Source organism: Triticum aestivum, chromosome 4B (assembly GCF_018294505.1).
Source record: "Triticum aestivum cultivar Chinese Spring chromosome 4B, IWGSC CS RefSeq v2.1, whole genome shotgun sequence".
Taxonomy (NCBI): Eukaryota; Viridiplantae; Streptophyta; class Magnoliopsida; order Poales; family Poaceae; genus Triticum; species Triticum aestivum.
The window spans coordinates 635,639,986-635,664,149 of record NC_057804.1 but is presented as its reverse complement, the minus strand read 5'-3'; the positions used below and the strand labels follow the sequence as shown (position 1 = coordinate 635,664,149).

General features: G+C 43.7%; 2 protein-coding genes across 29 annotated transcripts; one reads left to right on the top strand and one right to left on the bottom strand.

Moving 5' to 3' along the window:
* Positions 1–33: 33 nt before the first annotated feature.
* Positions 34–8,395, top strand: LOC123093739 (uncharacterized). 28 transcript variants are annotated; one of them, XR_006445534.1, is made up of 13 exons: positions 47–631; positions 704–746; positions 912–968; positions 1,061–1,137; positions 1,644–1,691; positions 1,940–2,015; positions 4,431–4,523; positions 5,031–5,078; positions 5,326–5,401; positions 6,302–6,523; positions 7,115–7,184; positions 7,269–7,369; positions 7,683–8,395. XR_006445534.1 is itself a non-coding variant. In XM_044515771.1 (7 exons), exons 3-7 carry the CDS (start codon positions 5,062–5,064, stop codon positions 7,719–7,721), a joined length of 303 nt encoding a protein of 100 aa, XP_044371706.1. In that variant the 5' UTR covers positions 4,314–4,337; positions 4,431–4,523; positions 5,031–5,061; the 3' UTR covers positions 7,722–8,395. The 28 variants fall into 28 exon arrangements, 2 of the variants coding, with proteins under 2 accessions (XP_044371706.1, XP_044371707.1); XR_006445535.1 differs by having other exon boundaries at positions 704–774; XR_006445530.1 differs by lacking the exon at positions 704–746 and having other exon boundaries at positions 47–445.
* A 736-nt stretch (positions 8,396–9,131) lies between these two features.
* LOC123089506 (DELLA protein SLR1-like) lies at positions 9,132–10,787 on the bottom strand. Its single transcript, XM_044511171.1, has one exon. The coding sequence runs from the start codon at positions 10,748–10,750 to the stop codon at positions 9,278–9,280; it is 1,473 nt and encodes a 490-aa protein (XP_044367106.1). The 5' UTR covers positions 10,751–10,787; the 3' UTR covers positions 9,132–9,277.
* Between the last annotated feature and the right edge of the window lie 13,377 nt (positions 10,788–24,164).

Below are 24,164 nucleotides of genomic sequence, written 5' to 3'. Positions count from 1 at the left end.
ATATAAGTGCAGCAAGCCACCTCCCGCACACGCGCAGCCCCGCTCCGTCCTCCCCTCGCGGCTTCCTCTGAGCCGCCGCCGCCCGTCCTCCTCCTCTCCTCTGCGCCACCCTGCCCATCCTCCTCCTCTCCTCTGCGCTGCTGTTGCCCGTCTTCCTCCTCTCATCTGTGTCGCCGCCGCCCGTCCTCCTCCTCTCCTCTGCGCCGCCCGTCTCTGTCGTCGTTTGGCCTAGATGCGTTCGGAGTCCGTCGGCGCCGCACGCGGAGGAGACGCGGCGAGGAGGAGCACGAGCCACCTGAGCAGTGGGTCGTCGCGCCGTTGATGGGAGGAAGCTGGGCATCATCCACGGGGAAGCACAAGGCGCTGGTGGATTGGGGTTTCTCGTGACTGGATCGAGGTCAGAGTGTCGTCGCCGTTACCCGTCACCGGCTTTGCCTCACCTCAGGTGCCTCCTCATTGCTCTCTCAATCTTCCCTCTGTTCTTTGCCTCTAAGCGTGTTGGGTCTGTTATATGCCGCGTGCTCGGCTGGGATATCGAGCGGCTGCCCAGCATCGTCATCAACCCCCGGGCATGCCTCGGACAGGCCTCCTGGCCAGGGAGGGCGAGGGCGCCACCGCTCAGGAGGCAAAGGTTCTCAGGCTATTTGCTTCTGCAGGTCGCCCACCAACGAGACCGCCTGAGTAGTAAAATTATTGATTGCAGGGGAATGTTGACACTAGATAATGATGGTGCAGATGCAGTGAAGGTGTGAAAATTGTGGTTATTGATGTTTGGTGAGATTGCTGGTTAGTTAGTCTAGTTTGGTTATTGATTTCAGGGGGGGGGGGGGGGGGGGGTGTTGGTTTTGAGAAAAATGGCTCCTTGAATAATCAGGAGACCACTGTTTTTCTAATTTGGTTGTTCATTGCAGGAGGATGTTGGTAGTATAATGAATGACTTCCCCTTGAGTGGTGGGAATGCAGCAAAGGTCTGCAACATAGATGATCACTGATCGACTATGAGATTGTTGCTTGGTTATGATCTGTTTTGGTTGCGACTTTCACGATGATGTTGCTGCAGGGAAGATCGGTCCTCCAACTAAAGACAATGGCGGAGAGGTTCATGAGCAAGGGCATGATACAAGAAGTGTTGAAAAGGTCAGTACCAGCGGCTAAAACTCCAATATGTTCTACAACAGTATTTTCTTATCATTTTTTTGCTGCCTTTCATGAATTTCTCATTGATTTCCTTTTATGATTTGGAGTCATTTTTTTATCTGCGGAATTATATATGGTGAATTAAAGGGAGTTTAGATATTTGAGTGTCTGCGGAATTGTATATGACTTGGATTTAGGGTTTCAGCCTTCGGAATTATATACTTTGATTTATGATTTGGGGTAATTTTTTATCTGTGGAATTATATACTTCAAGATTCAATATGCACACTTAACTAGCTAGAAGACAAATTGATATTTGAAGGTGACTAAGTGTAAGATTCAAATAAGCAGCGACACACAAAAGGTGTCTTTGTTTGGTAAACGAAAGCTTTCTTCATAGGTAGTTCAAATATAGAATCTTAGAGAAAGTCAAAATACATAGATTTCTCCTTTTGTATATCAATAAGGTCTGAATCAACATGATTTTTCTCATTTTGCATTCTTAGGTTCAAGGGATCTTCTCCATAAATCCAGAGAATGACCAAGAAGAGCATGTGAGTGACCAGTTGAGCAAAGAACTTGATCTGATCCTTAGGGCAATGTTGTTCAGTGTTTCGCAAGCCTAAGTGCTTCATTCTTATATTTAGCTATGTTTCTCTACATCCCATCTCCCCATCCCGGCTTATATTTGAAATTCCATGGCTTTACTGTATAGTAGTTTTGCACTCAACTTTCATTATAGATAAAGGTTTGTTTTGTTTTGTTTATACGACCTATTTTGACTTCTGAGTTCAATTTGCAGCTCTTGGTACTTCAAAGTTTATACCGCACTTCACGACAAGGAAAGAAAAGAGAAGAATGGCTCTGAGGACCAAAAGGTATTATATGACTTCTAAATCAGAATGATGTGTAGTTTATGACTTTCCTAACATAAAGTTGGATGGTTGTTTGGGCCATCATTTGAAATATTATTTTTACTTGATTTTGCATATGCACCTTCAAGAATAATGGTTGTATCCATCCTATCTAACATAGATTTAGGAACCAAAACAATTCTTACTAATGAATAATCCAACAAGGAGGCCACATTTGTGTTGTTGGCACTTCATTTCTGTTGTGATTAAGTTAAGTATTTCGGGTTAATAGGCCACCCAATTAACTTTGGCAAGATTTTTTGCTTACCCTTGTTAGAGTCAGAACCGAAATGGAGCCTCCTCAGGCGTTTGGATTTTCAGCCGTCGGATCGGAATCTCCTCGCGACACAGACTGTCGGATCTCGATCCAAATCGCTGTGGGTCGTTGGATATTTACCGGATCAACTTCGGCCGTCGGATAAAATTTCAATTGCATCAGAATGTAATATCTTTGCCCACACCAGGGCTATGTTTATAAAGCGGTAAAGCGAAGCGAGGCGCTAGGGGGGCGCCTCACTGCTTAAGCGATAAAGCGTAAAGCGAGGCGACGCTTTAGACAGACTCTGAACCTGATGGGCAGTATAATAGAGCACCATTTAGTGAGACATATATATGTTGATTCTAATCCACCAGTGAGCCCATATATTCTGATCCATCCACTAAGCAGCAAGCAACTAGCCAATTGCTATAAGAGAGGCAGTAGCACCTAACAGCAGAGGAGTTGTGCATAGCATAACACACAACAGAGCAGAAAAGGCTGGTGCAGATCTGAGGAAGCTGCTGCCAGAGGAGAGAGGAAAGAGCTGAAAGCCTGGATATTTGCACGCTCTGGTTTTGGTTCTCTCTCTTTCTTTCCCCTCCTGTAACTGTTTCAAATGTGAGCCCAGCCCTGTTTCCCTGCCAGGAATCTCTGTACCCTGCCTGGCAAGTCTAAGGCGTCCTCTCTGCCTTAAAGCGCCAATCAGGATGCCTAAGCAGGCGCTTCAGACGCTTTAGTGTCTAAGGCGGACGCCTTAGACACATGTCTAAAGCGAGTTGGACGCTTTGAGCCTGGAGGGCGCTCTAACGCTTAAGCGTCGCTTAAGCGACGCTTTAGGGACGCTTTACAAACAGAGCACCAGGGTATTTTAGTCATTTAATCGGGGTCGTCATGCCACCGCCTGTAAATTTGGTGGCCCGCTAAGGGTAATTTCGTCATTTCACCTGGTGGCATATAAGTGCAGCAAGCCACCTCCCGCACACGCGCAGCTCCGCTCCGTCCTCCCCTCGCGGCTTCCCCTCCCGTAACCCTACCTCCTCCTCTCCTCTGAGCCGCCGCCACCCGTCCTCCTCCTCTCCTCTGCGGCACCGCTGCCCATCCTCCTCCTCTCCTCTGCACTGCCGTTGCCCGTCTTCCTCCTCCTCTGTGTCGCCGCCGCCCGTCCTCCTCCTCTCCTCTGTGCCGCCCGTCTCTGTCGCCGTCTGGCCTAGATGCGTCCGGAGTCCGTCGGCGCCGCACGCGGAGGAGACGCGGCGAGGAGGAGCACGAGCCAGCGGAGCAGTGGATCGTCGCGCCGTCGACGGGAGGAAGCTGGGCGTCATCCACGGGGAAGCACAAGGCGCTGGTGGATCGGGGTTTCTCGTGACTGGATCAAGGTCAGAGTGTCATCGCCGTTGCCCGTCACTGGCCTCGCCTCACCTCAGGTGCCTCCTCATTGCTCTCTCACTTTTCCCTTTGTTCTTTGCCTCTGAGCGTGTTGGGTCTGTTATATGCAGCGTGCTCGGCTGGGACATCGAGCGGCTGCCCAGCATCGTCATCAACCCCCGCGGCATGCCTCGGACAGGCCTCCTGGCCAGGGAGGGCGAGGGCGCCACCGCTCAGGAGGCAAAGGTTCTCAAGCTATTCGCTTCTGCAGGTTGCCCACCAACGAGACCGCCTGAGTAGTAAAATTATTGATTGCGGGGGAATGTTGACACTAGATAATGACGGCGCAGATGCAAAGGTTCTCAAGCTATTCGCTTCTGCAGGTTGCCCACCAACGAGACCGCCTGAGTAGTAAAATTATTGATTGCGGGGGAATGTTGACACTAGATAATGACGGCGCAGATGCAGTGAAGGTGTGAAAATTGTGGTTATTGATGTTTGGTGGGATTGCTGGTTAGTTAGTCTGGTTTGGTTATTGATTTCAGGGGGTGTTGGTTTTGAGAAAAATGGCTCCTTGAATAATCACGAGACCACTGTTTTTCTAATTTGGTTGTTCACTGCAGGAGGATGTTGGTAGTATAATGAATGACGCCCCTTGAGTGGTGGGAATGCAGCAAAGATCTGCAACATAAATGATCACTGATCGACTATGAGATTGTTGCTTGGTTATGATATGTTTTGGTTGTGACTTTCAGGATGATGTTGCTGCAGGGAAGATCGGTCCTCCAAGTAAAGACAATGGCGGAGAGGTTCATGAGCAAGGGCATGATACAAGAAGTGTTGAAAAGGTCAGTATCAGCGGCTAAAACTCCAATATGATCTACAACAGTATTTTCTTATCATTTTTTTTGCTGCCTTTCATGAATTTCTCATTGATTTCCTTTTATGATTTGGAGTCATTTTTTTATCTGCGGAATTATATATGGTGAATTAAAGGGAGTTTAGATATTTTAGTGTCTGCGGAATTGTATATGACTTTGATTTAGGGTTTCAGCCTTTGGAATTATATACTTTGATTTATGATTTGGGGTAATTTTTTATCTGTGGAATTATATACTTCAAGATTCAATATGCACACTTAACTAGCTAGAAGACAAATTGATATTTGAAGGTGACTAAGTGTAAGATTCAAATAAGCAGCGACACACAAAAGGTGTATTTGTTTGGTAAACGAAAGCTTTCTTCATAGGTAGTTCAAATATAGAATCGTAGAGAAAGTCAAAATACATAGATTTCTCCTTTTGTATATCAATAAGGTCTGAATCAACATGATTTTTCTCATTTTGCATTCTTAGGTTCAAGGGATCTTCTCCATAAATCCAGAGAATGGCCAAGAAGAGCATGTGAGTGACCAGTTAGCAAAGAACTTGATCTGATCCTTAGGGCAATGTTGTTCAGTGTTTCGCAAGCCTAAGTGCTTCATTCTTATATTTAGCTATGTTTCTCTACATCGCATCTCCCCATCCCGGCTTATATTTGAAATTCCATGGCTTTACTGTATAGTAGTTTTGCACTCAACTTTCATTATAGATAAAGGTTTATTTTGTTTTGTTCGTACGACCTATTTTGACTTCTGAGTTCAATTTGCAGCTCTTGGTACTTCAAAGTTTATACCGCACTTCACGACAAGGAAAGAAAAGAGAAGAATGGCTCTGAGGACCAAAAGGTATTATATGACTTCTAAATCAGAATGATGTGTAGTTTATGACTTTCCTAACATAAAGTTAGATGGTTGTTTGGGCCATCATTTGAAATATTGTTTTTACTTGATTTTGGATATGCACCTTCAAGAATAATGGTTGTATCCATCCTACCTAACATAGATTTAGGAACCAGAACAATTCTTACTAATGAATAATCCAACAAGGAGGCCACATTTGTGTTGTCGGCACTTCATTTCTGTTGTGATTAAGTTAAGTATTTCGGGTTAATAGGCCACCCAATTAACTTTGGCAAGATTTTTTACTCCAACTAAAAGATTATTTTTACACATTCAATGTTTTTTTGGAAAATTAGTATTAGTAGCAGGGCAATAATAGTTCACCAAACTCATGTGTACCTTGCCTGGATAGACCTGACCATATGTTTTATGTAGAAAACCTTCTTTCCTTATGTGGACCAAACCATATATGTTTATGTTCATATTTGTTGCTTCGGTGGTCCTTTCCCTAGCCTTGAGCAGGTGATTTAGTTTCTTGCTAAATTAATTTGGTAGAAGAATGAGACTATTGTACATTTTGGTTTAGTTTTGCAGACACGACGTGCATGCTTATTTTATAGCTTTTTCTGGTGATTCTTGATGATCATATAAACTTGTTCTAAGCTACTTAGGATCTGAAGAATAAAAATGTCTTCAATTTGTCCATGTCCAAATTGGAAACTGTTAGAAATCCTGATGAGTACTTACTGTTACTTCTCTCTTATGATTCTCCGTAATTATGTCACCAGATACTACCCTGCTCCTCTACCACCCTGGCATAACAAGGCACCTCTTCCTCTCCTGTGAAAATAACCGATGGTCATCCCACCTAACATCCGTTGCGCTAATTTCCATTTCGAATTACAGTGTGAGTTCTTTCCACAAGCAACAAAATCTATCAGGCCCACAAGTGTTGAACTGGGCTCGGCCCGATTACAAGAGGAGAAGCCGAGGAATATAAGAAGACACGTTCCACTCAGTATCCACATTTCACGGTACCTCGCCTGGATCTAGAAGTGCGGCTACAACGACCTCGACCTGGCCAAAGTACAAACCCAACCCTTCTCGGCGGATCTCGATTGAATCTTGGTAAATCCTCAACCCTCACGCCTCTCCCTGTCTCTCTTGCTGGCTCCCATGCTTTTCTCCTTTGCTTCTAAAATAATAAAGGACCATGGGAGGGAAGCACACTAGGACGATGTCACCCGCAGATGCGGCTACCATCCATTCCGATATGGTTGTGATTGTTTCTTGCAGATATATTATCTCTACCTCCCACCCCCTCTCTCTGTCCATCTTTCTTTCTCTTCCAGTCCCTCGCTAATTCTCTGTCTAATTAACCATGAAAAGAGGTTTTTGAACTATAGAACCAGTATATAGATTCCAGTTTAATACGATTCACTATATGTTGACTAGCTTGGTATGCCAGTATTATTTTCCTGCTACTAATACACACATGGTTACAGAAACTGTACCGATTGCATGGATAAATTCAGATTTGGTGAACATTTATAGATTCAGTTCTGATGTACCCTCTATTAGCTCCAGGTTTGGTTGTCAATGCATTGTTGGATATCAGATGTGAATATGACCATAATCTGATTGTTTGTTGTTAAAGACTAATCTTGCCAGGACCATGCTAATAACAATCCTCTTGCGTTTAAAATTCACTCTTAATAGGGCTCAAGTACTAGGCACATCATGGAAGGGGCAAGAGCCGACGACCCGATCTACCGCAGTAATGACGAAGGTACACATGTATGCATTGAGTAGCAAGTGCCATTATCTATGAATTCTATTGATGATGTTGTGTTCGACACACGGGTTCGTTCAGTTTTTCAGGTAGACACTGTCGTAAATGCCACCGTGCCGGAAAGCCAAGGATTGAAACCATGTGCAGTGAACCATACCTTTGTGAGAGGACCAAGACAAGAGGTAACCCACTGGCCCCTGTTTGGATCAGCTATTTGCGATATAAAACTGTAGATCAAGGAGGTAAACAGTCTGTGCATACAAAGTAAACGAAAGCGCGTCATACGATCTGAAATATAATAGCTAAAATTTTCTGTAACAACATGGATAGCAATTTAAGTTGGTGGAACTAAGAGAACAATATAGTACTGTAGTTTATAAGGTGTAGTAATTTATCCTTGAATTTATCTCTTGCCATGAAAGACATGTTTGTCGCTTCTCTATGGGTAAATATTTCTTACTTCTCGAATGTTAAACTCTCATACTCGATACGCAGGACCGCTTGGATGCAGGTGCTTCTACGCGAAAAAGCTAAAAATATCTCCATACGAGCATGATTGACTCAAGCAATCTGTTGGTACGACGAAGCCTGCCATCAGGTATTACATATGTGAGACGACCGAGACTACCACCGCTCCCGGCCAACAAATGGTGAGAGGAATGATCTTGACCATCATATGCTACCAGTTTCCAGTATTTCTCAGCTCCATCACATGGAGATACCTAGCAAGTAACCTTGAACAATCAATCGATGATGTGCGCTAAGGAGCAGGTCAGAATTATTATGGGCGTGAATGCAAGAGCAACCATCAGAACCAATTGGTCATACTTTGTGACAATAACAGCTTGCAAAACTTTTAGCTATGTGCCTTTGCCTTCAAGTCTAAAATGGGCAGACTGTCGCTCACTGTCTACCCGCTTTGGGAAGGCAGTTATGAAATCATACTATTATGCAAATACTTCTATGTGATTTCATTGGCTAGACCGTAAAATCGCCAGAGATTCATGTATCATGTCATGTAAGGAGTCAGGATGACCCAACGAAGCTATCAAGTATTAGGCTTTAGCATAACTACTTAGGTTCTTTATCTCGCATCGCCTATGTGGCTCCCTTTGCCTATATAATGACTCAACTGTTGTATTTACTTAGTGATGATCCATCGTCTAAACTTATTTTTGTAAGAAAAATGCTCCTTTGCTTTCGGTATATCTGATTGCTTGCCTTTGGCTTTGCTTGGATGAAATGCTCTGTAAATTTGCTGCATTGGACTGATCCATTGTCGGCAACCACATTTTCTTTCGCAACAATTAATACTTTGTTTACATGCTTGAACAATAACTATTCATTGCTATTTTTCATATTTGCAATGCTCATATGACTATATAGCGGATTGGATATGACTGTACTCGCAGCACCGGGTGCGGCAAGCCGCACTTCCTACCTAGTAATCATAATGGGAGCGCACAGGCCCGCCTTAGGTGGCGCCACCCGGGGTTTTTTTTTTTGAAAAGGGGAGACTCCCCGCCTCTGCATCGGAACGATGCATACGATGCATACGGCCACATTTATAAATAAATAAAGGTGTTCAACAAGGTTTTAAAGTCTGAAAACAAGATAACGACAAGCTCACAAAGAGTCACAACGCCAAAAACAAAAGGGCCAAAAGCCACAAACGGCTAGCAAAACAAAGATAGGTAAACTAATTGCCTATCCTATTACATGACCGCTATGTAAACCGGTTAAAAATATCCCGCGCTACCATCTTCCACTGGACAGATCCAGTAATCGAACGCTCCCTGGCCTCCGTCGGAGTGAGTAACGACTACATACGGATCAGCGCAGTAGTAGCAAGCAACCATGATCTACTTGCAACTGATGAAACAAATTAACTGTTCGATAGGTAAAACCAGGAAGGAATAACGACACTATCTCTCACAAGCTTTGACACTTTATTGACCTAGACCAATATCCATATGACGACTGACTCACGACTACGTACAGCTTAAGCTCCGACTAACTAACAAACTAAACTCTGCCTCCAACGACTCTTAACAATTATTCAAACCACGATGCATGCATGTCGCGCTCTTTCACTGCGCCCCGGCGTCTGGCAGGTGGCCGCCGCTGCTCTCGCCGATGCTCATCTTCAGCTTGTGCTTATCGGCGTGCTCCTTGGCAGTGCCGGCCCGGTCGGCGGGCATTGCGCTCCACACGGACACCGTGAGCAGGGGGTGCTCGTGCCACGCGAGCGAGAGGCATCCGCCGATCTCCTGGACGCGGAATCCGGTGCCAGAGAACACGCGGACAAACTTAGCGGCCTGATAGGCCGCGCTCGGACCCAGTGGCACATGGGTGAAACCCGTGCGCCAGAGGCGAGAGCACCAGTATGCCAGTGGCTCGTGGCGCTCGGTGCGGGCGCTGCCCTCGTAGCATACGATGTTGAAGATCTCCCTCTGCACGTACGCGTCGGCGCCGGCTCCGTTGCCGATGGCGCCGCGACGGCTCACGGACATGGCCTCCATGGAGTCGAGCACGGAGCCGTAGTAGAACATGGCATTCTCGAAGCGTGTCACCAGCCCCGGCTTGTTGTGGTCCGCCTCCTGCTCCACCACCGTGAACACCCTGGGCTGCATGGACGCGATCCAGCCGAGCACGATGTCGATGGGAGAGGGGAGAGAGGTGGATGCGGCGTCCGGGTTCACCAGGACGCGGTGGAGCTGGCAGATGGAGTTCACGGCCACCGCCTCTCCGGGGAGGACCTGGAACATCCACGGCCGGAGCTGGTCCAGGCTGTCGTCAGTGACCCTTTGAAACGAGAAGGGGACGTTCATGGCGCGTGCGAACTCGGCGAGGCGGAGGCCAACTTCGTCGGCGGCGGGCGCAGATCCGACGCCGGTGATGCGGACGGACGGCGGGCCGCCAGGGCGGATGGAGAGGGCCTGGATGAGGGCAGGCCACTGCATGCCCTGCTTGATGGCGAGATCCACGACATGCACGCGGTCGCAGCCCTCAAACGCCTCGAGGATGGCCTGGTTGGCCGTGAAGTGCGCGAACTTGAGGTAGGGCCCCGCATTGTAGAACTGGCGGTAGAGCTCGCCAGCGCGCTCCGGCGAGGTGTCCAGCGCGAAGGAGGAGTGCGGCGTCGCCGGGAAGAGGCGTTGGGCAAGCGCGGCAGTGAAGTGGCTGGCGACGCGGCCGATCCCGGTGGTCGTCGAGACAGACGTCGCGAGCATCGTGTGCGCCTCGGTGAGCTTGCCGGCCGCGGCCGCATAGTCGCCCGCCTCGATGGTTTCTGCGCACTTGCGAAGGATGTGGATGAGATAGAGCGCGACGTTCTCCGCTTCCTGGTGCCTCCTCGCCGCCGCCTCCGCAACGGGCGGCGGGACCGTGGGTGGGGCTGCGGACGCGTACATGGCCGCGTCGAGGCAGTACGCCGTGTCAGCGCCGGTCGTCGCGGCGGCGGTGCCCTGGATGGACTGGAGAGGCAGCGTAGCACCCACGCCGGACGGGGAGGCGGCCGGGGCGGGTTCCTTGCCCTTCCAGCCGAAGGCGAAATGGCCCATGTGTTCCTCACGGCCGGGCGAGCTGCGTGAAGGCTGCGAGTGCTGGCTGTGTGTGAGCGTCCAGTCCATGCTTTGGGGCGTATTTGTAGGTGTGGAGAGTGCCGATTGGGTGCACACGTGGAGGTGGGGACAGCGTCGTAGCGAAGCGTTTTGGCGTCCGGGAAACCGTGGATGCACGGGCGGGGGTGGGGGAAGCAAATTGGATGGCTCACAATAGATCAGGGGCGTAGAGCCAGGCCGGGCCGGGCCGGGCCGGGCTCGGGTCCGTGCCAGGCTTATAGAAGCCCCAATATGATTATGGCATCCTTGGGCCCGAGAAACCATTCCATTTCAACAAAAACTTGAATTGGAAAACATGCCAGTTTATTTGTTTTTATAATACATATGTGCATTCTTGAACCTATTTCTAAAAACACATACAGATGAACATGATTTCATTTTTTCCACACATTTGGCCCGGGCCACTGGCTGAAAACTAGGGCCCGAGCCCGAGCCCAGCATGGCACGAGTGACGTAAGTGCTTACGTTTTAGGTCCTCAGGATTGATTTTGATTAATTCATGAAATTAATCCCCGCATTAACCATCGAGTCCAGCAGCAAAAATAAGTTACTAAAAACAATTGATCGCAAAGAACAATTCCTAAATTACGTCTAAATTTAATAATTTAGTAAAATCTGTATCGTAACGCTCGATTTCAGAAATATTTTATTAATTTACTAAATTAAAACCTACTGCACTGTCAATTTTGGAATTAATTAATTTTAACAAATAATTGAAATTAATCACTATCACAACGGTCGACTCGCAAATTCATAATATTATATTCATATTTAATTCTAAAAATAGAAAAAATATTTTCTACCACAAAGATTTATCTGGAATTATGAATAATAATGTTTTATTTATTTTTTAAAATTTGTAAAAATTATTGTGTTGTCATGGTGCCACTTGTAGGTGGTAATCTCAGCGAGCCATCAAACACTTTCTTTAGTGGTAAAATCAAACTAAGGACACCTTGTTCTTGTGTCACTTGTTAGGATCGACTGCTTATGGATTAATGATGGGGGCGAATAGTACTATCAGATAAAACTACTTCAACTTTTAAGGGGTTGAAACTTTTTAAGGTACAAACAACTAGGTTGGTCCTTCCAAGCACTATAACAAGCAAGTTACAAATGGTTGGTACTTTCTTCACCATTGCTCGTGCTCTCCACCTCGTTTCCCAAGCGATCCCCTCGTTTTCCTTCTCCGGCCCCTCCCCTCTCTGTCATGTCGCCGGCCGCGGTGAGTAAGGTGAGGGACCATCCATTTTGATGTTTCATGTCGTAGTTCTTAGCTTTAGTTTGTCCTTACAGGCGATCCGTGGGCTAGCTCGTCGAAGAGGACGCACCGAAGTGCCCTCATCGATGTCGTCACTGGGGCTGCAACCGTCATCTTCCCGGGGGTGGTTTCTCTTTGATGTGGCTCGATTCTCCCCTCTCAATAACCTCTCAAATAGGTCTTGTTCTTATTGGTTCCAATCCTTTTTCTTTTGATTTGGGGTCTTGTTCAGCTGATCGTGGTCGGTCTTTTGCTACTCCTGTAGGAGTTGTTCAGTTTCCCTAAAGAGGAATGGTGATGTAGCACAAAAGCAAAGTATTTTCGAGAGTTAAGAACCTAGGTTTAATTGAACCGGTAGGAATAAGCAAGCTACCAAGATAGGTAGTACCTGCACACAAACAAATGAAATACTGCACCCCACTTGGCAAGAGGGTTATCAAGCCCCTTGTCTTGCTAGTTACAAGGTTAAAGGAAAATAGAGGGCAAAAAGTTAACGAAAATAGTAAAGAGGTAATTTTTAGGTGTTTGTATTGATGGAAAAATAGACACGGGGCCCATAGGTTCACTAGAGGTCTCTCTCTCTCAAGAAGGCAAACGAAATGTTAACAAATTACAATTGGGCAATTGACAAGAGTAGGAACGATTATAAGTTTATAACTATGATCATTCATGGCATAATCTCATATAGGTATTACGTCCATGACAAGTAGACCGCTAATCCAACTACATCTACTACTATTACTCTACTCTAGGACTGCTATCCAGCATGCATCGCAAAGTGTTAAGTTTACAAGAAACGTAGTAACAAAATAAGTAAGATGACATAATGCAGACATGAAGAAATGTGGCAATAAGATCAAACCATGTTGTTTTATCCTTAGTGGCAACAATACAAATGTGTGTCTTGTCCCCATTCTGTCACTAGGAGATAGAGCACACAAGAACCAAGGTTTAATTGAACCGGTAGGAATAAGCAAGCTACCAAGATAGGTAGTACCTGCACACAAACAAACGAAATACTGCACCCCACTTGGCAAGAGGGTTATCAAGCCCCTTGTCTTGCTAGTTACAAGGTTAAAGGAAAATAGAGGGCAAGAAGTAAAGGAAAATAGTAAAGAGGTAATTTTTAGGTGTTTGTATTGATGAAAAAATAGACACGGGGCCCATAGGTTCACTAGAGGTCTCTCTCTCTCGAAAGAAGGCAAATGGAATGTTAACACATTACAATTGGGCAATTGAGAAGAGTAGGAACGATTATAAGTTTATAACAATGATCATTCATGGCATAATCTCATATAGATATTACGTCCATGACAAGTAGACCGCTAATCCTACTGCATCTACTACTATTACTCTACTCTAGGACTGCTATCCAGCATGCATCGCAAAGTGTTAAGTTTACAAGAAACGTAGTAAAAAATAAACAAGATGACATAATGTAGACATGAAGAAATGTGGCAATAAGATCAAACCATGTTGTTTTATCCTTAGTGGAAATAATACAAATGTGTGTCTTGTCCCCATTCTGTCACTAGGATATAGAGCACACAAGATTGAACCCACTACTATGCACCACTCCATCAGAAGATCTACCAATCAATCTTGTCTAGAGAAGATAAATATATCAGAAAGCATACATAGCTACTTAATTATACAACAAAGAAACCACAAAAGATTCAATATGAATCAACGAACAATCTGACCATAAACTCACAATTCATCATGTCCCAACAAACACATCGCAAAATTACATCTGATTGATCCCAATCACACGAGGAAGAAGGAGAACATGGTATTGAAGAGGGAGAGAGAGAGAGAGAGAGAGAGAGAGAGAGAGAGAGAGAGAGAGAGAGAGAGAGAGAGAGAGCCATCTAGCTACTACTATGGACCCATAGGTCTTAAAGGAACTACTCACACATGGTCATGGAGGCAGCAAGGTTGGTGAAGAGCCTCCCAGCAATGGCTTCCCACTTGTAGGATCGAAAGTATGTCTAGAGGGTGGGGTCTGATTAGACTACTTGATCAAATAAAAACTTATCCTTTTCCCAATTTTAGTTGTAGGCAAGTTTTATTAATACTATGAATTCAAATACACCCTACACATGCAAGTCTTAGAATTGAGCAGCGAAAAGTGAAGACTTTGCATATGAAAGTAAAGGAGGGATCAGAGAAATCAAACGCAATGAAGACACGATGATTTTGGTGTGGTTCTGCTACGTCTTGAGCTTGCGTTGGTTTTCCTTGAAGAGGAAAGGGTGATGCAGCAATAGTAGCTTAAGTATTTCCCTCAGTTTTTGAGAACCAAGGTATCAATCCAGTAGGAGGCTCCTCAGAAGTCCCACGCACCTACACAAACAAACAAAGAACTTGCAACCAACGCAATAAAGGGGTTGTCAATCCCTTCACGGCCACTTGCGAAAGTGAGATCTGATAGAGATAGTATGATAAGATAAATATATTTTTGGTATTTTATAATATAGATAAGAAAAGTAAAGATGCAAATAAAAGTAGATTGGAAGCTTATATGATAAAAGATAGACCCGGGGTGTAATACATAGAATATTTGCAAAATACATACGACTCTGTAATATGACAGACCCGTTGACTAAACTTCTCTCACGAGCAAAACATGATCATACCTTAGTACTCTTTGGGTGTTAATCACATAGCGATGTGAACTAGATTATTGACTCTAGTAAACCCTTTTGGCTGTTGATCACATGACGATGTGAACTATGGGTATTAATCACATACAGATGTGAATATTGGTGTTGAATCACATGCTGATGTGAACTAGATTATTGACTCTAGTGCAAGTGGGAGACTGAAGGAAATATGCCCTAGAGGCAATAATAAAGTTATTATTTATTTCCTTATATCATGATAAATGTTTATTATTCATGCTAGAATTGTATTAACCGGAAACATAATACATGTGTGAATACATGGACAAACATAGTGTTACTAGTATGTCTATACTTGACTAGCTCGTTTATCAAAGATGGTTATGTTTCCTAACCATGGACAAAAGAGTTGTCATTTGATTAACGGGATCACATCATTGGGAGAATGATGTGATTGACTTGACCCATTCCGTTAGCCTAGCACTTGATCGTTTAGTATGTTGCTATTGCTTTCTTCATGACTTATACATGTTCCTGTAACTATGAGATTATGCAACTCCCGTTTACCGGAGGAACACTTTGGGTGCTACCAAACGTCACAACGTAACTGGGTGATTATAAAGGAGTACTACAGGTGTCTCCAAAGGTACATGTTGGGTTGGCATATTTCGAGATTAGGTTTTGTCACTCTGATTGTCGGAGAGGTATCTCTGGGTCCTCTCGGTAATGCACATCACTATAAGCCTTGCAGGCAATGTAACTAATGAGTTAGTTACGGAATGATGCATTACGGAACGAGTAAAGAGACTTGCCGGTAACGAGATTGAACTAGGTATTGGATACCGACGATCGAATCTCGGGCAAGTAGCATACCGATGACAAAGGGAACAACGTATGTTGTTATGCGGTTTGACCGATAAAGATCTTCGTAGAATATGTGGAGCCAATATGAGCATCCAGGTTCCGCTATTGGTTATTGACCGGAAACGTGTCTCGGTCATGTCTACATAGTTCTCGAACCCGTAGGATCCGCACGCTTAAGGTTTCGATGATAGTTATATTATGAGTTTATGAGTTTTGATGTACCGAAGGAGTTCGGAGTCCCGGATGAGATTGGGGACATGACGAGGAGTCTCGAAATGGTCGAGATGTAAAGATCGATATATTGGACGACTATATTCGGAGTTCGGAAAGGTTCCGAGTGATTCGGGTATTTTTCGGAGTACCGGAGAGTTACGGGAATTCGCTGGGGAGTATATGGGCCTTATTGGGCCATACGGGAATAGAGGAGAGAGGCCGAAAGGAAGGAGGCGCGCAGCCCCCCTCTGGTCCGAATTGGACAAGGGGTGCGGCCCCCTTTTCCTTCCTCCTCTCCCCCTCTTTCCCCCTTCTCCTACTCCAACAAGGAAGGAGGGAGTCCTACTCCCGGTGGGAGTAGGACTCCCCTTGGCGCGCCCCTCCTAGGCCGGCCGCCCCCTTCCCCTTGCTCCTTTATATACGGGGGCAGGGGGGCACCTCTAAGCACAACAACACAAGTTGATCTACGGATCGTTCCTTAGCCGTGTGCGGTGCCCCCCTCCACCATATTCCACCTCGGTCATATCGTCGCGGAGTTTAGGCGAAGCCCTGCGCCGGTAGAACATCATCATCGTCACCATGCCGTCGTGCTGAGGAACTCATCCCCGAAGCTTTGCTGGATCGGAGCCCGGGGATCATCATCGAGCTGAACGTGTGCTGAACTCGGAGGTGCCGTATGTTCGGTGCTTGGATCGGTCGGATCGTGAAGACGTACGACTACATCAACCGCGTTGTCATAACGCTTCCGCTTACGGTCTATGAGGGTACATGGACAACACTCTCCCCTCTCGTTGCTATGTCATCACCATGATCTTGCGTGTACGTAGGAATTTTTTTGAAATTACTACGTTCCCCAACAACTGTTACATGACGAACCGCATCCGGCATAATTATCCATCACTAATCCGGTGCCTACGAGTTTTCCATATACTGGTTCTCGCTTATTTACTTTTCCGTTGCTACTGTTACAATGACTACAAAATACCAAAAACATTACTTTTGCTGTCTTTACTTTTGTTACCGTTACCATCACTATCATATTACTTTGCTACTAAACACTTTGCTGCAGATACTAAGTTTCCAGGTGTGGTTGAATTGACAACTCAGCTGCTAATACTTGAGAATATTCTTTGGCTCCCCTTTTGTCGAATCAATAAATTTGGGTTGAATACTCTATCCTCGAAAACTGTTGCGATCCCCTATACTTGTGGGTTATCAAGACCTTTTTCTGGCACCGTTGCCGGGGAGCATAGCTCTATTCTTTGAGTCAGTTGGGATTTATATCTGCTGTACACTATGAAGAACTTGAAAGATGATCGAACTACTATTTTGCCCTCAACTACGAGGGGAGGTAAGGAACTGCCATCTAGCCTTGCACTAGATTCTCCTTCTGTTATAAGTAAGCTTGCGACACCTAAACCTGCTACTGCTATGAATTCTGATATGTCGCATGTTATTGATGATGCCACTTCTGCTATGCATGATACTTATGATGAAACTACTTCTATGCTTGATACTACTGTGCCCCTTGGTGAATTTCTTGATGAGCAAATTGCTAGGTCTAGAGAAAGAGAAATTATTGAACCTGAATACGATGATGATAGTGATGATGAGAATATGCCTGCTATTCCTGAGGGTTATCTTTTTGATGCTGAATCTTCTGCAGCTATTTTTGCTTGCCAGGATAGATATGAACTTAAGAGGCTGCTAGTTAAATGGAGTAAAGAATCTTTTAGAGATAGAATGAGACCCGACCCTGCTTTTGCTACTTCACCTATCTGTGTTCCCGATAAGGATTATTATGATTTTCTGTTGATCCAGATATAATTACTTTGGTTGAATCTGATCATTTTTATGGCTATGAATCTGAAACTGTTGTGGCACATCTTACTAAGTTAAATGATATAGTTGCCCTGTTTACTAATAATGAGAGATTGCGCTACCTTTATTTACTCAAAATATTTCCGTTCTCATTAAAGGGTGATGCTAAGATATGGTTTAATTCTCTTGATCCTGGTTGTGTGCAAAGTCCCCAGGATATGATTTATTACTTCTCTGCTAAATATTTCCCTCCTCATAAGAAACAAGCTGCTTTGAGGGAAATATACAACTTTGTGCAAATTGAAGAAGAGAGTCTCCCACAAGCTTGGGGGAGGCTTCTCAAGTTACTTAATGCTTTGCCTGATCATCCTCTTAAGAAACCTGAAATACTTGATATCTTTTATAATGGACTAATTGATGCTTCAAGAGATTACCTGGATAGTTGTGCTAGTTCTCTTTTCAGGGAAAGAACACCGGATGAAGCTGAAATTCTATTGAATAATATGTTGACAAATGGAAATAGTTGGGCTCCTCCTGAGCCACCTCCTGAGCCAGTTCCAGAGCCAATTACTGAGCCTATTCCTAAACCAACTCCGAAGAAGAGAGGTGTTCTATTTCTCAGTCCCGAAGATATGCAAGAGGCAAAGAAATCTATGAAAGAAAAAGGTATTAAAGCTGAAGATGTTAAGAATTTACCTCCTATTGAAGAAATACATGGTCTTAATTTACCGCCCGTTGAAGAAGTATATGATCTCAATTACTTATTTACTGAAGAACCTCCCGATATCCCCACACATGTAGTAAAGGTAAATTCTCTCTATAGATATGATAAAGCTGAAGTCCCTCCTACTAAAATTGCTAGTCAGTGCTTGGATGAGTTTGATGACTTTATGTTTAAGCAAGATGACTTTAATGCTTATTTTGGTAGACAATTAAAACATAATACCTTTATGATCAAACGCTTGGGTGATTATATGGCTGATATTAGAGGTGAACTTAAACTTGTTAGCAAACATGCTTCTATGGTTACCACTCAAGTAGAACAAGTACTTAAAGCTCAGAAAGAAGTGCTTGATGAAATAAATAGTAAGAAAAATGATTATGCTGTTAGAGTGGCTACTAGAACTGGTAGAATGACAAAGGAACCTTTGTATCCTGAAGGCCAACCTAAGAGAATCGAGCAAGATTCTTAGAGAAATAATATTGATGTACCTAGTTCTTCTAAGAGGAAGAAAAAGAAAAATGATGGGACTTTGCAAACTTCTAGTGAACCTATTGCTGAACCACCTGAGAATCCGAATGATATCTCTATTTCTGATGCTGAAACACAATCAGGTGATGAACGTGAACCTAGTGATAATGTTAATGATAATGTTCATGTTGATGTTCAACCCAGTAATGATAATGATGTAGAAGTTGAACCTGCTGTTGATCTTGATAACCCACAATCAAGGAATCAACGTTATGATAAAAGAGACTTCGTTGCTAGGAAACATGGTAAAGAAAGGGAACCATGGGTTCAGAAACCCATGCCTTTTCCTCCGAAACCATCCAAGAAAAAGTATGATGAGGATTTTGAGCGCTTTGCTGAAATGATTAGACCCATCTTTTTGTGTATGCGATTAACTGATGTTCTCAAAACAAATCCTTATGCTAAGTATTTGAAGGATATCATTATTAATAAAAGAAAGATACCTGAAGCTGAAATTTCCACCATGCTTGCTAATTATACTTTTAAGGGTGGAATACCAAAGAAACTAGGAGATCTAGGAGTACCTACTAACCATGCTCCATTAAGAGAAATTATGTTAAAATTGCTTTATGTGATCTTGGAGCCAGTGTCAGTGTTATGCCTCTCTCTTTATATCGTACACTTGACTTGAATAAGTTGACACTTACTGAAATATCTTTGCAAATGGCTGATAAATCAACTGCTATACCTGTCGGTATTTGTGAGGATGTGCCTGTTGTGGTTGCAAACGTTACTATTTTAACAGACTTTGTTATTCTTGATATTCCCGAGGATGATAGTATGTCTATTATTCTTGGAAGACCTTTCCTTAATACTGCAGGGGCTGTTATTGATTGCAACAAAGGCAATGTTACTTTTCATGTTAATGGCAATGAGCACACGGTACATTTTCTGAGAAACCAACCTCAACTTTATAGTATCAACTCTATTGGAAAAATTCCATCGATTATATTTGGAGGTTTTGAATTTCCTCTCCCTACTGTCAAGAAAAAGTATGATATTCTTATTGTTGGGGATTTTCATATCCCCGTTGAGGTAACTTAGTGTTATTCGAAATTTCTCCGGTTCTGTGATTATTCAGAATGAGTTTGTTAACAAGACTTGATCAACCTTGTTAGTGGGTTCATTTTGATGATCACGAGATGGATGAAAATAGAAGCACAACCTTCTATACCCTTTTTATATTTTCTGTTATTTAGTAGAAATAAAGCAAAATAGTATTTTTCTATCTGTCTCCTGACTTATCTGTGCAATATAAAAATACCCCGAAAATAAAAGTCCTCAGAATGCCATGCCAATTTAATATGATTTTTTCGGGAATATTTGAAGATTTACTGTGCAAAAATTACCGCGGGGGGAGCTGCCACCTGGCCACGAGGGTGGAGGGCGTGCCCTACCCCCTGGGCGCGCCCCCCTGCCTTGTGGGCCCACGGTGGCCCTCCTCCACTTATCCCTGCATCCATCTTCTTCCTCTGCCTCACACAAACACGAAAAACCAACTCAAGCACGAGTTCCAGCCCCCGTTGCTGTGATTTTCAATCTCCTTGCTCAAAGCACCTCTCGCAAAACTGCTTGGGGAGATTGTTCCTTGGTATTGGACTCCTCCATTGGTCCAATTAGTTTTTGTTCTAGTGCTTTATTCATTGCAAATTTGTGCTGCATAGGTGACCATGTTCTTGAGCTTGCATGTCAAATTTATATGGTTCCAAGTAGTTCCAATGCTTTATATAGGCTCTAGGCACTTGTGGGAGTTCTTACTATCGATTTTATTAAAGTTGGTTCACTTTTATTTGAAGTTACTAAAAATTTCAGAAATTTTTCAGAGGAAACAATATGTCTAGGAGGATGTTCCAAGGTGATTCTTCAAGGAAGCAAGGTCATAGACTTGCAATACATGATGCTGACGAGGAACCACCAAGAGACGCTCCTGTGAGGCCCTGTGAATGGCCTTTGGAAAATTTTATGAATCGAGTGGGAATCAAAGAAGAATTTAGTGCATATTTGAGTAACGCCGGTCTTGAGGACTTTGAAGCTGACAAATGCCCCCAGTATCATGATCTCACAAGTTCATTTGTGAGGAGGTTTGAGTTTTCATCTTCGCGTAATTCTCCTTCAGTCATGTTTGACCTTTATGACAAATCTTATACCATGGACTTAGAGGATTTCACTTCTGCTTGCAAACTTCCATCTTGGGGTAATGTCAGGGATCCCCCTAAATCTGAATATAGAGACTTTCTTGCTAGAATAACTGTGGGGGAATCTAGAGATATAACACAAGCCACTATAAGGAGCGTACACTTTCCTGCTATACATTATTTTGCTCTCTTCATAGGTAGATGCATAAATGCTAAGGATGAAGCATGTCACATGTGTGTCCCTGATCTCAGCATTCTCAGGAGTGCTGTGTTAGGAGACCAATCTTATCATATGGGAGCCATTGTAGCTCGCAGGTTGCATCAGAATAGACATAACAGGGATTTCTTTGGAGGAATTTATGCAACCCACTTAGCTAATTTTCTTGAGATAGACATTCGTGAGGGTGATATGGAGTTACCCCCTTCTTATTTAGATTTTGATTCTATGGTTTCCCACCAGTTTGTTGAGAGGACTGAACCACCTCTCCAGTATCGACTAATCTTTAACAAACGTCATGTAGTCCATATTGCTCTTCCTGCTCCTGCCTTCTTTGATTTTCAGACAAAAGGAAGATATATTATTACCAGAGAGGAGGTAGATGAGTACAAGAGGAGAGCGGAGGCTGCTCGACGCCACGCTACAGCTCAGGCGGCGATAGCCGCTGCGTCACAGTACGACCCCAGCTTCACCTACGGGTATCCGCCAGGCTATCCCTGGCAATAGACCAACTTAGGCCAAAAGCCTAAGCTTGGGGGAGTACATATTTCCCACTGACATTACATTCATGTTCACACACACTCATTGCTAGATATCGGTGCTCATACTCTTTCACTGTAATATCCATTCTAGTTTATTTTCTTTTTCTTGCTTTCTTCTTGTGTGTTTGATAAACCTTAAGAAAAAACCAAAAAATTAGTAGTAGTTTATTTCTTTGCTGTAGTAATTAAAAAGAAAACCCAAAAATATTTCCCGTTTTTCTTTTGCTTGTTGGGAGCTTTCCCGTGTAAATAGTTTTCTTTTCTTTTCTTTCTTTTAGGGGTCGAGAAGACTATATTGAAAATGCTTAGTGGCTCTTATATGCATGATTGCTTATTTAACTTAGAGCCCATATTACTTGTCTTCTCTCTTGAGTTGAATGCTTGCAGATTCCAGCTTAGTCCAATGCACGTGCACTCTTATTATTATACACATCGTTCGGTCGTGCAAGTGAAAGGCAACAATGATGATATATGATGGACTTATTGAGATGAGAAAAGCTGGTATGAACTTGACCTCTCTTGTTTTTGTAAATATGATGATTCATCGTTCCTGAGTCAGCTATTATGAAGTAAACATATTTGCAATGACATTTAGAGAATATAGTTGCTTGTACCATGCTTGATTAGCTATGAGTTATAATGGTTTATCTTGCGTGCCAACATGCTATTAGAATGATTATGATGTGGTATGATGGGATGGTATCCTCCTTTAAATGATTTGAGTGACTCGACTTGGCACATGTTCACGCATGTAGTTGAATCAAATCAACATAGCCTTCATGATATTTATGCTCATGGTGGATTATATCCTACTCATGTTTGTATTCGGTGTAAATTAATTTTAATGCATGTTTACGACTGTTGTCGCTCTCTCAGTTGGTCGCTTCCCAGTCTTTTGTTAGCCTTCACCTGTACTAAGCGGGAATACTGCTTGTGCATCCAAACTCCTTAAACCCCAAAGTTGTTCCATATGAGTCCACTATACCTACCTATATGCGGTATTTACCTGCCGTTCCAAGTAAATTTGTATGTGCCAAACTCTAAACCTTCAAATAAACATTCTGTTTTGCATGCTCGATTAGCTCATATGTCAACTAGAGCTGCCCTTATCTTCCGTGTCAGGTGGGTTATTTTCAAGAGGGGTGGACTCCGCTCCTCATTCACGAGAAAATGGCTGGTCTTTGGGATGCCCAGTCCCATACTTTATGCAAACTAAATCAAAATAATTGCAAACAAAACTCCCCCTGGGACCCGTTGAATGTTGGAGGCACTCGTTGTTTTGAGCAAGCCATGGATTCATGCTTGTGGAGGAGGGGGAGTATAAACTTTACCATTCTGTTTGGGAACCGCCTATAATCTGTTTAGCATGGGAGATATCGTCGTCTTTTAGTTGTTATGTTGATAATGAGAGTATGCCGCTTAAAATATAATTTATCTCTATTTCAAAACTGAGCTCTGGCACCTCTACAAATCCCTGCTTCCCTCTACGAAGGGCCTATCTATTTACTTTTATGTTGAGTCATCACCCTTCTTATTAAAAAGCACCCGCTGGAGAGCACACTATCGTTTGCATTCATTATAATTGGTTTATATTGGGTATGACTTGACTGGATCTCTTTTACCATGAATTACAATGTTTAGTCAGTCTTTGATCTTTAAAGGTGCTCTGCATTTATGTTTTGCGGTCTCAGAAAGGGCTAGCGAGATACCATTTTGTTATATCATGTTATGATTATTTTGAGAAAGTGTTGTCATCCGAGTTTTATTATTATGACTCGCTAGCTGATTATGCTGTTGATATGAGTAATTATGAGACCTGTGTGTCATTGTGAGTATGGTTAGTTCGTAATATTGTCTGAAACTTGAATGCTGCCTTTTCATGTTTACAACAACAAGAGCAAATAGAGTTTGTAAAAGTTTTTCTTTTTCTCTTTTAGTTTGTCAACTGAATTGCTTGAGGACAAGCAAGGGTTTAAGCTTGGGGGAGTTGATACGTCTCCGTCGTATCTACTTTTCCAAACACTCTTGCCCTTGTTTTGGACTCTAACTTGTATGATTTGAATGGAACTAACCCGGACTGACGTTGTTTTCAGCAGAATTACCATGGTGTTGTTTTATGTGCAGAGAATAAAAGTTCTCGGAATGACCTAAAACTCCACAGAACACCTTAGAAAAAACAATAAAAAATTCTCGCCAAAGATGAAGACCAGGGGGCCCACACCCTGCTCACGAGGGTGGGGGGCGCCCCCTCCCCCCTGGGCGCCCCCCTACCTTGTGGGCCTCTTGGTGGCCCTCCGACGCCAACTCCAACTCCATATATTGGCTTTCGGGGAGAAAAAAAATCAGGGAGAAGAAATCATCGTGTTTTACAATACGGAGCCGCCGCCAAGCCCTAATCTCTCTCGGGAGGGCTGATCTGGAGTCC